The 13,924-nt window shown below is 47.3% G+C and overlaps 1 protein-coding gene across 1 annotated transcript in view; it reads left to right on the top strand.

Moving 5' to 3' along the window:
• LOC124717105 (double-strand break repair protein MRE11) overlaps window positions 1-13,924 on the top strand; it is a 138,624-nt gene that overhangs the window by 89,251 nt on the left and 35,449 nt on the right. The window contains exons 9-11 of the mRNA XM_047243815.1: window positions 2,436-2,599; window positions 3,249-3,372; window positions 12,701-13,000. Coding sequence (XP_047099771.1) covers window positions 2,436-2,599; window positions 3,249-3,372; window positions 12,701-13,000 — 588 coding nt within the window. The remainder of the gene's footprint in view (window positions 1-2,435; window positions 2,600-3,248; window positions 3,373-12,700; window positions 13,001-13,924) is intronic.

Below are 13,924 nucleotides of genomic sequence, written 5' to 3'. Positions count from 1 at the left end.
ACCTCTTTTTGTTTTACACTTTACATATTCTTTTTGTCTTGTTGTGCAGTTGTGGACTTGTCTGTCGAAAGACCTGCCTGTTTCCCGCTACCTGTGTCCTTCCTTACCCCTTCCCCACCTCCACCAGCTCAGGCAGCTGCTTTCAACAATCAGTGTTGCCGTTGTCACGAGAGTGCATGGTTGGGTGTCTGTATGGTAGTGTGTGTGAATATGTGTACTTTGGCTGGAAAAAAGCTAGTGCTCAAATGCTAATGTGAGTGCTGTTTTGTATTTTGTTTCCCTGTGCTCCACCCATCAGTCCCCTATAGATGAGTGGTTGCTTTTCCCTTATTTTATGTATTGTTCCATCCAGGAATTTCCAGTATTGCTAAGAAAGTGATTAGTTCCTTTATGTGTAAACTTCATTTTAATATGTTATCCAACTGGACTTCAAGGAATTTTACAGTTTGTTGCATTTGCTGTGCAACTTTTAATGTCTGCTTCTGGCACTACCAGGTCATTCTATTTCTGGTTTGAAATTGAATATTAAGAGTCATTGTGAGATTCATTGGTAATTAAATTGTTACGCGAACTCTTCTACTGGTGGTTCATCTGAGCTGTGTCTGCTAAAGTGAGTTTGGACTTTTCTTTAGTATGCTTGTTTCATCAGCAAACATTGAAGTTTTTTAACTGCTCTTTAAAGTTATTGGAAGGTCATTTGTTGTTGTTGTTGTTGTTGTTGTTGTGGTCTTCAGTCCCGAGACTGGTTTGATGCAGCTCTCCATGCTACTCTATCCTGTGCGAGCTTCTTCATCTCCCAGTACCTACTGCAACCTACATCCTTCTGAATCTGCTTAGTGTATTCATCTCTTGGTCTCCCCGTACGATTTTTACCCTCCACGCTGCCCTCCAATACTAAATTGGTGATCCCTTGATGCCTCAGAACATGTCCTACCAACCGATCCCTTCTTCTGGTCAAGTTGTGCCACAAACTTCTCTTCTCCCCAATCCTATTCAATACTTCCTCATTAGTTATGTGATCTACCCATCTAATCTTCAGCATTCTTCTGTAGCACCACATTTCGAAAGCTTCTATTCTCTTCCTGTCCAAACTATTAACCGTCCATGTTTCACTTCCATACATGGCTACACTCCATACAAATACTTTCAGAAATGACTTCATGACACTTAAATCTATACTCGATGTTAACAAATTTCTCTTCTTCAGAAACGCTTTCCTTGCCATTGCCAGTCTACATTTTATATCCTCTCTACTTCGACCATCATCAGTTATTTTGCTCCCCAAATAGCAAAACTCCTTTACTACTTTAAGTGTCTCATTTCCTAATCTAATACCCTCAACATCACCAGACTTAATTCGACTACATTCCATTATCCTCGTTTTGCTTTTGTTGATGTTCATCTTATATCCTCCCTTCAAGACACCATTCTTTCCGTTCAACTGCTCTTCCAAGTCCTTTGCTGTCTCTGACTGAATTACGATGTCATCGGCGAACCTCAAAGTTTTTATTTCTTCTCCATGGATTTTAATACCTACTCCGAATTTTTCTTTTGTTTCCTTTACTGCTTGCTCAATGTACAGATTGAATAACATCGGGGAGAGGCTACAACCCTGTCTTACTCCCTTCCCAACCACTGCTTCCCTTTCGTGTCCCTCGACTCTTATAACTGCCATCTGGTTTCTGTACAAATTGTAAATAGCCTTTCACTCCCTGTATTTTACCCCTGCCACCTTTAGAATTTGAAAGAGAGTATTCCAGTCAACATTGTCAAAAGCTTTCTCTAAGTCTACAAATGCTAGAAACGTAGGTTTGCCTTTCCTTAATCTTTCTTCTAAGATAAGTCGTAAGGTCAGTATTGCCTCACGTGTTCCAGTATTTCTACGGAATCCAAACTGATCTTCCCCGAGGTCGGCTTCTACTAGTTTTTCCATTCGTCTGTAAAGAATTCGCGTTAGTATTTTGCAGCTGTGGCTTATTAAACTGATTGTTCGGTAATTCTCACTTCTGTCAACACCTGCTTTCTTTGGGATTGGAATTATTATATTCTTCTTGAAGTCTGAGGGTATTTCGCCTGTTTCATACATCTTGCTCACCAGATGGCAGAGTTTTGTCAGGACTGGCTTTCCCAAGGCCGTCAGTAGTTCCAAGGTCATTTATATGGTTAGAAATAAGAGTGAGCTCATTACTGATCCCTGTGGTCCCTAGTTATGTTCCCCCATTCGGAGGTTAGTTTCTTGCCCATGAAGTCTCTGTCATACCGTTTTCGTTCTGTTATGAAGGTAAAATGAATGCAAGAGTGGTGCCATTAATTCCACAAACTGTAGTTTGTCAAGAAAAATTTTGTAATCCACACGATCTAAGTCTTTTGGCAGTACCATCTGTGTTTGAGCGTGTCCATTATTAGAAATCTAATGTTATGGTCCTGTTTTGTAGCCTGAACTACTGTCCAACACGCACATTGAGACGTTTGTCCAGAAGTATTTTGAAGAAGTCAATCCCGAGGGTAAGCTGCGTGTTTTATCGGTCCGGGGCCTGACCGAAGCTGTCACACGCTACGTGGAGAAGGACGACCGTAACGCTATCAAGGACATCTTCAAGTAAGTCGATTAAATGGAAGGCAACATAGTATATACAGTGAGTAAATGGGCAAAAGTCACTGGGAAGCACCGTCAGCCTCTTGAGTCTGTGCATTGTTTGTCTGTGTAATGTCCCTGTTAAAATGGGTTCCTGACACCTCACATTGAGATTGGCAGTGATCTGACTCTTCCTAGACCGTTAATTGCTGTGTGCAGCCCAGAGGCAGCAACGTGACTTCCACGTGGCATCATTTCCACCATCTACTTTCATGGAAAATCAGTTGCTCGATTGTTTTTATTGTGTAATGCTTTAACCTATTTTATAGTGGTTTTATCCCCTACAAAATTGAACGGAGAAAGTGAAACACCATTGCCTTACAAAATGAAACTTTCATTCTGCTGCAAAGTGTGTAATTTCTTGAAAATTCGTGACAGAGCAAAACTGTGTGCCAGACGGGTGCACGAAACCGGAATGTCGCCTTTCGTGGTCGGTGCCCTTACTGGCTGAGCTAGAGCTGCCCGGACACGGCTCACACCCTGTCCTCACAGCTTTAGTTCTGCCAGTAGCTGCGTCCTGCCTTTCTGTCCAGCGGGCAGCAAGTTTCACAACAGTACAAACTCTGTTGCAGTGCCCATCACACACTCTAAAGATATCGCTCACATGTTGCAGCCACCAAGTGAAGCGCACTCTGGAGTACCTCGGCAAGAAGAACGTGGCCAGCGACAAGCTCGACGAAGAGATTGAGAACTACAGGCTGCAGAGGCAGGCGAAGCAAGAGGAGGAGATGAAAGAGGTATGACACTCTCTTGTAACTTTCCACAAGAGTGACACAGTTTATTTTTGTTTGTTGCATTCATTCGGCCATGTTTCCAGTGTGGTTTTCAGTTAGAAGACTGTATTGATGCAGTTCTTCGTGCAGTGTTCTTCGAACCTGCATACTGTTGTTGAGCTTTGATCTCCCTCTAAAATTCCGCCCCCTCCTTCCTCCATCCTGTCTTTTAGCCAAATTGTTTCATAACGCTCTTTTTTTTCCCTCCCCAGTTCAATTTACTACTACTTTGTTGGTTATCTGTTCTACATCTAATTTCTTCATTCTTGGGTAAAGCCACATTTCAAAAGGTTCTTTTTTCTTGTCAGCAGTATTTATTACGAGGTAGAATACAAAATTTTCCAGACTGGTGCTGCCATCTGGAAAGTAGGAGTAGTAGATCTTTGCACTGCTAGGTGGCGAGAGCTGCATATCTGATGAGTCAGTGTGCGGAGTGGCATTCAGCTGGGAGGATGTGTTGCATGTCCACAGTGATTTCCGTACTACTCAGAGTTTGGTGTGTGGCGATTTTACGATGGATCTGCGAACAGAACAGTGCATGTGTATCAAATTCTGTGCGAATCTCGGGAAAAGTGCTACGGAGACCCTTTCAATGATTCAACAAGTGTTTGTTGGACAGAGCATGAGCCATATGCGTGTGTCTGAGTTGCATGTTTGCTTCAGGGCTGGCCGTACAGACGCTGTAGATGATGCTCACACCAGAAGGCCAGTTAGCCGCACAATGCCAGACATTGTTGCCAAACTGCAGCAATTGGTTTGTGCGGATCACATCAAACCGTTTGAGACCTTGCGGATGTAGTGGGTATTGGTTATGGGACATGTCAATGAATGTCGACTGATGAATTGAGCATGCATTGTTGCCGAAATATTTGTGCCAAGGATCTTGACTGCCGATCAGAAGGCACAGTGTGTTGAAGTGTGCACGGACCTTCGTCAGACCGCATCTGATGATCTAACCTTCTTGTCACGGGTTATCACCGGCGACGAGAGCTGGATTTACGATTATGACCAGAGACAAAGCAACAATCATCCCAGTGGAAGAGCCCGGACTCTCCAAGACCCAAAAAAGTGAGACAGGTGAAGAGCGTGATCATCGTTTTCTTTGATACCGAGGTCATTGTGCACAAAGAATTTGTCCCACCCAACCAAACAGTGAATTCCATGTACTGCTGTGACGTTTTGCGATGGCTCCGTGGAACATGTAGCGACAGCGGCCCAAACTTTGGCATCAAAGGAACTGGCTGCTGCAGCATATCAACGTGCCCTGTCACACGTCCTTGCTCACCAGGACCTTTTTGGCAAAAAACATGGCGGTTACACTCCACCCACCGTACTCGCCAGATTTGGCACCTTGTGACTTCGCGCTATTCCCAAAACTGAAACTCAAGTTCACAGGCCGTCAGTTCGACACTCTAGAGAGAAATCAAGAAGCATTGCTGGTGGTGATAGACACCCTCAAAGAACAGTACTTTCAGGAAACATTCGACCAGTGGCAGAAGCGCTGGGACTGGTGTGTATGTGCGAATGGGAACTACTTCAAGGGTGGTGGTGACCATTAGTCCAAAGGTAAGGTATTCAACGGGTGGCAGCACCAGTCCTGAAAATTTTGGGTAGACCTTGTATATCTCGTATCTCATCAAAAATCGAAGCATCCACATAATCGGGGAATAAGTACAGCGAATTGGGTGTGAGAATCTTACATCAGTGCTAGTGGAAGTACTTTCCCATCACTTTTGCTGACCCGATATGAAGTATTCTGTGTAACTGCATCTCGGGGGATCACTGAGATGAGTTTGTGGACAAAAGGAAGGGAGGGGGTGAGACCCAGTACTGGCACGTAACCTACCCTCGAAGAGCACCGACAGACAGGTCACTGTCAAAAGTGACCCACCTTCACTTCGCAAGACACTGCAGCAAGGTCTGGACTTTAGTCTGGGAAATTTCCCCCAGGGGTCCACAACTCTTTTGTGGATACGTGCGTAGCGAGCACGGGACCCTGAGCTAATGTGGCCCTCCTTCCTTTCCGGGCTGCATACCTTCCCTTTCCGCATCCTTACCCGTCCCCCATCTTCACCCCCCTCCCCCTCACCTCTGGCTCTTTCCTTCCCTTTCTCCCCCTCTGGGAGTATGGTTTGTGCCTACGTCCGGAGACGGACGCTCGAAACTGTTATAAATTCCTTGCTTTCTACACTTGCAAGTCTTCGTCCTTCCTCTGTCCTTCTCTTTTCCTTCCCTCTTCTCTTTGCCCTTTTCTCCGCTGCGGCGTTTGAAACACCTCTTCTTTCCTTTCCCTTTCTCTTTTTTCCTCCCTGTGCGTGTCTGAAGGCCGACCCACGCACTTCCATGCGTAGCCGATGACGGGGTAACGCGTAATTCCCCGCCTCGGGTAGACAGGTAGGACACGTACGTACCCCCTGGTAACGGCCAGGCCCAGGGAGGGGTGATTACCCGAGCTGATACCTTCTGAAAGTGCCGATTGGTCCCTCCATCCGTTTGTCGGGAGGTGTGACCTGAGGTGTGAACAATCACCTAAGGCGGGAGTGCCCTCAGAGAGGCCCCCCACAAGGGAGGAGCGCGCCATCGGAGACGCCGGTAATCATGGGGGATTCTTCTGCAATGGTTTCCTGACCTTCCACTATGTCTGCTCACAAGCATAAGTTCACTGAGTCTCAGCCACAGACAGTTCTTCCATCGTTGCCACAGTTCCTTGTTGTTTCTCGGTCTGATGAAGGTCACGACTTCTCCACGGTCAACCCTTTCATTATTCAGAAAGGTGTCGACGCAATTGCAGGTCCTGTAAAGTCTTGTTCCAGATTACGGAATGGCACCCTGTTGCTAGAAACAGTCAGTGCCCTCCAGGCACAAAAATTGCTGCGTACCTCACTACTACACACCTTCCCTGCCCGGGTGGAACCGCACCGTACTTTAAATTCATCGCGTGGAGTCGTTTATACACACTCCCTCGATGGATTGTCTCACGAAGAAATTCAGCACTACCTGTCTGACCAGGGCGTAACGGCTGTTCATAGAGTTATGAAAAGGGTTGACACGAACATCATTCCAACCCGCACTGTCTTCTTGACATTTGACAAAGTTCAACTCCCATCGAAAATCAAAGCAGGCTATGAGAGAATTTCCATTCGCCCTTACGTCCCAAACCCTACGCGTTGCTTTCGGTGTCAGCAGTTCAATCACACCAGCCAGTCCTGTTCCAATCCGGCCAAATGTGTTACGTGTGGCAAGGATGCCCATGAGGGTGCTTGTCCACCTCCATCCCCTCGCTGCATCAACTGTATGGGTGACGATGCTGCTTCCTCTCGAGATTGCCCCGTTTTTAAGGACGAAAAGCTCATTCAGGAAATCAGAGTGAAGGAAAAGGTGTCGACCTTTGCTGCTCGAAAATTATTCGCCAGTCGACAGCCCACCGTGCCTCAGACAGGAAAATACAGCACTGTCCTTGCCTCTCCTCGGCCAACAAAGGAGGCGGCCACGCAGACTTGCGACCTCACCTTTAGTGCCACGGTCGTCAGATCGGCCAGCGCAAAGATCGCCCGTTCGACCTCACCACTTTCGCCTGCCCACTCTATGGCTCACCCTTCATCGGGTTCTGCTAAATCTCGAGCCCAAAAGTCAGACACCAAGACTTCCAAAAAAGAGCATACTCGTGAAGATTTTTTTACGTACCCCAACTTCACACCCATCGGTTCCTCCTTCATCTAAACATCATACTTCCAACAAGGCTGCAAAGAAGCCCAGTTCATCTCCTTCTCCGCCAAGGCGTGTCCCATCTACAGCACCACCTGGCGGAAATCGCCCTCGGCCGTCTTGTCGTCGAGGCGCACTGCTGGCGGCCGATCAACCGGCCAATCGCTGGTGGCAGGAGCTGCCCCTGAACAACCTATGGATCAGGATCTTCTGCCTTTGGCTGAATGCCATTCCATGCTGTCGGTCGCAAGCTCTGAGCAGTCGTTGAGTTGACAGCGACCTTGGTCACATTCCTCCATTTTCTGTTCACCCTATGTCCATTATCCACTGGAATATCTGCGGCATTCGAGCCAATTGGGTTGAATTGTCGGTCCTCATACGATCCTACTCGCCGGTCATCTTCTGTCTTCAGGAAACAAAGCTGCGTCCCCATGACCGCTTTGTTCTCGCTCATTTTCAGTCTGTCCGATATGATCTCCCCTCTGTTGAAGGCACTCCAGCCCATGGAGGACTCATGATTCTTCTCCATGATACTCTCCATTATCACCCAATCCACTTAAACACTTCCTTCCAAGCTGTCGCCGTCCGTCTTTCCCTTTCTGGATATCCCTTTTCTCTTTGTACTGTATACATTCCATCGTCCACACCAATGGCACGAGCTGATCTCCTTCATCTTCTTGGTCAGCTTCCACCCCCCTATTTGCTGGTTGGGGACTTCAATGCCCACCACCCCCTTTGGGGATCTCCACATCCTTGTCCACGTGGCTCACTATTGCTAGACGTCTTCCACCAAGCAGATCTAGTTTGCCTCAACACTGGGGTCCCTACATTTTTGTCTGCCTCCACGTCAAATTTATCTCACTTGGACCTTGCGGTCGGTACTGTTCTGCTAGCTCGGCGCTTCGAATGGTTCGCCCTTGATGATACACATTCGAGTGACCACTTTCCATGTGTCCTTAGACTGCAGCCTCAACTGCCATATATGCGCCCGCGACGCTGGAAGTTTGCCCAAGCCGATTGGACACTTTTCGTCTCTAGCGACATTCGATGACTGTCACTTTCCCAGCGTCGACGATGACGTCAAACACACTACCGACGTTATTCTTACAGCTGCGGAACGTTCAATACCACGCACCTCCGAATTGCCCCGGCGCCCCCCAGTTCCTTGGTGGAACGAGGCATGCCGTGACGCAATACGTGAGCGGCGACGTGCTCTCTGCGTTTTCCGCCACCATCCTACTTTGGCCAACTGTATCCGCTATAAGCAGTTCCGTGCGCGATGCCGTCGTGTCATCCACGATAGCAAGAAGGCAAGCTGGAAATGCTTTATTAGCTCATTTAACACCTTCACTCCCTCCTCGGAAGTTTGGAGTCGGCTTCGACGGGTCTCAGGCGCGCCTATTTTCTCCCCGGTCTCTGGGCTCACTGTTGTGCATGATACATTAGTGGACCCCGTCGCAATTTCTAACTCATTGGGTCAGCACTTTGCTGAGATTTCGAGCTCTTCAAATTACCCGCCAGCGTTTCTCCTGAAGAAACGTGCAGCGGAAGTGCGACATCTTGCTTTCTCCTCTCAAAATCGCGAAAGCTACAATACTGTTTTCTCCATGCGGGAACTCCAACATGCACTCTCTTCTTCTCGCTCCTCCGCCCCAGGACCGGATGGTATCCACGTCCAAATGTTGCTGCATTTATCAACCCATAGTCTGCGTTAGCTCCTTCGCCTTTATAATCGAATTTGGACCGACAGTACTTTTCCCAGACGATGGCGGGAAGCTATCGTCGTTCCTGTTCCGAAACCTGGAAAGGACAAACATCTCCCCTCTAGCTATCGCCCCATTTCTCTCACGAGTAGTGTCTGTAAGGTTTTGGAGCGTATGGTGAATTACCGTTTAGCTTGGTGGCTGGAATCCCGCAGTCTTTTAACACCTGCCCAATGCGGATTCCGAAAGCATCGTTCTGCAGTTGACCATCTTGTTGCTCTCTCCACTTATATCATGAACAATTTTCTCCGGAAGTGCCAAACAGTAGCAATATTTTTTGATCTGGAGAGAGCATACGATAGCTGTTGGAGGACAGGCATCCTCCGCACACTGTTCTCTTGGGCTTTTCGAGGTCGGCTGCCCCTTTTTCTTCACGAATTTATGGCAGAGCGCACATTTAGGGTGCGGGTGAACACTACTCTCTCCCGTACTTTCTCCCAAGAAAACGGGGTACCCCAGGGCTCCGTGCTGAGTGTTGTACTGTTATCCATTGCCATAAATCCAATTATGGATTGTCTCCTTCTTGATGTCTCGGGCTCCCTCTTTGTGGACGATATTGCGATCTACTACAGCTCTCAACGGACCAGCCTTCTTGAACGACGTTTTCAAGGCTGTCTCGATCGCCTCCACTCTTGGAGCATCGAAACCGGCTTCCGTTTTTCTCCCAGTAAGACTGTTTGTGTTAATTTTTGGTGACGTAAGGCGTTTCTTCCGCCCTCCTTACATCTAGGTCCTGTCAACCTTCCGTTTTCAGACGTCGCTAAATTCTGGGGTCTTATGTTTGACAGAAAACTGTGCTCGTCCTCCCATGTTTCCTATTTTTCGGCTCGCTGTCTGCGATCCCTCAACACCCTCCGTGTCCTGAATGGTACCTCCTGGGGAGCGGACCGAGTGGTCCTTCTCCGCCTCTATTGCACCTTAGCGCGCTTGAAATTGGACTATGGAAGCATAGTCTACTCTGCTCGGCCGTCTATTCTTCGGCATCTCGACTCTATCCACCACCGTGGATTACGTTTAGTGTCTGGAGCTTTTTACACCAGCCCTGTGGAAAGCCTTTATGCTGAGACTGCTGAACCTCCGCTGTCCAATCGGCGAGCAGTCCTTCTGAGTCATTATGCTAGCCATCTGTCTTCCATGCCTGCTAATCCAGCCCATGACATTTTTTTCGACGCCTCCTTTGATGTAGGATACGCCGGCCGCCCCTCCTCCCTACTACCACCGGAAGTCCGCTTCCGTCAACTGCTCCATTCTCTTTCCTTCCACTTTCCTAAAACCTTCTTGACAACTTGGGGTACAGCACCGCCCTGGCTCCGTCCCCGGATCTACCTGCTCCGTGACCTTTGTTGATTTCCCAGGGAAGGTACCCCTTCACTTGTTTATCGTCGGGCATTTGCTGCTCTATGTGCACAAATGACAGAAGCCACATTTATTTACACCGACGGCTCGAAAGCATCGTGGTGTAGGGAGTGCCTATATTGTTGGCGACACCCCAAATCACTTCCGGCTTCCCAACCAGTGTTCGGTTTATACTGCGGAGCTTTACGCTGTTCTCCAGGCTGTCCACTACATCCGCCGCCATCAGCGGATACAGTACGTTATCTGCTCAGATTCTCTCAGCTCTCTCCTCAGTCTCCAAGCTCTTTACCCTGTGCACCCTCTGGTCCACCGGATTCAGGACTGTCTGCGCTTGCTCCACCTGGGGGGTGTCTCGGTGGCGTTCCTCTGGCTCCCAGGACACGTTGGTATCTGTGGAAATGAGGCGGCCGATATTGCAGCCAAGGCTGCAGTCTCTCTTCTTCGGCCAGCTATTTAATCGATTCCCTTCGCCGATCTACGGAGCGTTTTATGTCATCGTGTTCTTCATTTATGGCACGCACATTGGTCGACACTTCCCCATAATAAATTGCGGGACGTGAAAGCTCTTCCTTGTGCTTGGACCTCTTCCTCCCGAACGCGTCGTCGGGAGGAGGTAATTTTAACTAGACTCCGGATAGGGCACTGTCTTTTTAGCCATCGACATCTTTTAAGCAGCGATCCTCCCCCACTCTGTCCCCACTGCTCTCAGCTGTGGACGGTAAGACACCTTTTAATTGAGTGCCCCTATTTTAATCCATTACACTCCCGTCTACAGCTATCGCCTGATATATCGTCGATTTTAGCAGATGACACGCGCTCAGCCGATCGCGTTCTCGAGTTTATTAGTGCCAGTGAAATGACGTCAGTCATTTGAAGCTTTTTTTGGGGACAACCACCCCTATCTGTAGTGGATTTTTAAGCCTTCCTTCTGCTTTTCGTTTCTCCAATTTTATGAGTTTCGTTCCCATTGCCGCTGATTTCCATTTTCGGTTTTTTACTGTTTCCTAAGTCACGGACCGGGCGCTAATGACCATAGCAGTTTTGCGCCCTAAAACCAAAACAAAAAAAAAAAGTCTGGGAAATTGGCACAAAGACAGATGACTGTGAACCGTACACCACCTCTCCTCTCCTTGCCAATCAAATATTGGCAATGACAACTTTCCACCATCGGGATTGGAACCCCCTCATACTGCTGAATTGAGCACCATAGCACGAGCACATGTTAGCAACATTGGCAATGAATGTAGGTGTATTTGTGAGGTTGCTTTCAATATCACCTGCCAGGTCATTAACCCTTTTGCTGCTACAGACGTCCTCTCAGCATTCTCTGCCGAGTGCCCCTTTGTTGTCACTGTACTGCTTGCCAAATGCTGCTACCTGTGCTGAGAGACGATGTTGCATCCACTATGAAACACTTATCGCCCAATTTTAAGAAGCCTATTTGGTGAAAAATCCAATATTTGCACATCTTACAATCTGATATCTTTGCCCAGCGAAGGACTGAATTTATTTTCGTTATTTATTACAGTTAATGTGCTGCATCAAATTGAGTAAAACAGTGCACAAAATTATAAGTTTGCATAGTTACGGACGAATTGAGTAATCCTAGCATATGGTTGAGTTTAGTTCAATCAGTGCTGTGCCAGGAACGGGATAAGATATCAAAATTTTACTTAAAATTGAGAGCAGAATTATATCTCGTTCCATTCTTGAGTTACTGCTTTCCATATCTGGCAGATGATCATGTGGAACGTGCCCATCTGGGTCCTTGCACATGAAAAGTGCAATCATTATTATTGTTCGTTTTTTTATTCACTGAGAAATGGAAGCAACTCGTCCGTAGAAATGAGAGGTCTTTGGAACGGGACCTGTAAACACATCGATAGTGTTTACACACATCCTCAGCACCTGGGGAGCAGTGCAGTGTGACAAGTTAACTTGTACGCAGTAGTCAAGGGTTAATACACAAATGAACGACGAGGATCCCAAGACAATTCCCTGGGTCATGGCTGAAGTTACTTCTGCCTCTATCAGTGACTTTCCATTGAAGATAACATGTTGCATCTTCAATTCAGTGCCACTGTGGTTGGTAATGCATATAACTGTATTTGTTAAAATGGATTTGGAGGAGAGACTCTTGGATGGACACAGAAATTCAAGCTGTGATTTGAGGTTATGCTGGACTTCTGAGACGGGATCACTATGGAAGTTCATGTAAGTGGAGGATTTACACAGTTTGTGAATGCCCTGGGTCAGGTAATCTCTCCTGGGAACAGCTGCAAAGGAGGAGCCCAACTTGTTAGCGTGAGTGCCCCCCCCCCCCCCACCTCCCCCCACCTCCCCCCTCCCTGACACACACACACACACACACACACACACACACACACACACACACAGATACACATGCACATGCTCATCTTCGCTCATACAGGCGTGTGTTTTAGAGTAATGTGCCATTGATGTTGTAGGTGAAAGAAGTGCTGGAAGCCGAAGAGCGGAATTCTCAGCTGATGGCATCACGAATGCAAAATAATTCTGACGAAGACAGAAACGATGCCATCTCTTCGGGCAGCGACGACGATGGCAGTGGAGCCATTTTTGGTTTTGGCGGAAAGGAGTCTAGAGGGCGCGGATCGCGTGGAAGTCCGCGTCCTCGTGGGAGAGGCCGTGCAGCCAGAGGAGTCTCGAAGGAAGACGCGACGGGGGACGTGCCGGCGAGGGCCAGGGGAGGCAGGGGCAGCCGTGGCCCGAGGGGCAGCAGAGGCAAGGTGAGTCGGCCTCAGCTATGCTGAGATACCTGGCTATTTTTACGATATTTTCACCTACAGTAACTATTTGAAATTTTATAGATGCCTCCCTTTGTTCTCATTGCACGTGGGTCTCTCTCAGCCTGGGGTCTGATGTGGGAAGCATATGAGGTTTGGCTGACAAATAATGAGATTAATGATGCAACATTCATTATTTGTACATTTTCACAACCAAATGAAGCCATTCAAAATACTCGTTTTTATGATCCTTACACTGCTATTTTGAATTTTCCATTGCTCAAATTAGTTCAATCTCCATTGCTTTTTCTTTCATGATTTTGACTGTCCCAAGCTTCACTCCTGTCAGTGTGTATTTCACTCGCCGGAACAGAAAAAAACTGCGATGAGTGAGACCCGGTGAGCAGGAGGGTGGTCCACACAGGTGTCGTGTGTCAAGCCAAAAGTGATTTGACAACCAGTGCAGTATGCGCCTACGGGCGTAGGCGTTGTTTCAATGGAGTATTTGCAACTTGTTTTTCCAGGACTCAGGTCGCTTTCTTCTAGCTTGTTAACAGTGTGTAGATAGGTCTTGGAAGTAATATTCCTTAATTACAGTTTGACCTCCAGGCACCCGATTCGTGTACACAATCCCTTAGGTGTCGAAAAACACAATTGTTGTCATTTTGAATTTTGATTTTGACATTAAAGTATTCTTTTGGTGAGTTGAGGCTCTTCCAGTTAGTCTCCGTATTGCAACTGAAAAACCAGAATTCGTCACATTATTACTTTTTGATAAATTTTGACTCTTTGTTTATAGTTTTCAGAATTTCATCACAAATGATCATTTGAGGCTCTTTCTGTCCGTGCATCGGGTTCTTCGCCCACATTTTTGAACAAAATTCCTTCATGTGGGAATGTTTGTGTAAAATCTGGCGATCTGTTCCT

The sequence above is a fragment of the Schistocerca piceifrons genome, chromosome 9, assembly GCF_021461385.2.
Source record: "Schistocerca piceifrons isolate TAMUIC-IGC-003096 chromosome 9, iqSchPice1.1, whole genome shotgun sequence".
Classification (NCBI taxonomy): domain Eukaryota; kingdom Metazoa; phylum Arthropoda; class Insecta; order Orthoptera; family Acrididae; genus Schistocerca; species Schistocerca piceifrons.
The sequence above is the reverse complement of the archived record's forward strand: the minus strand, read 5'-3'. Positions and strand labels throughout refer to the sequence as shown.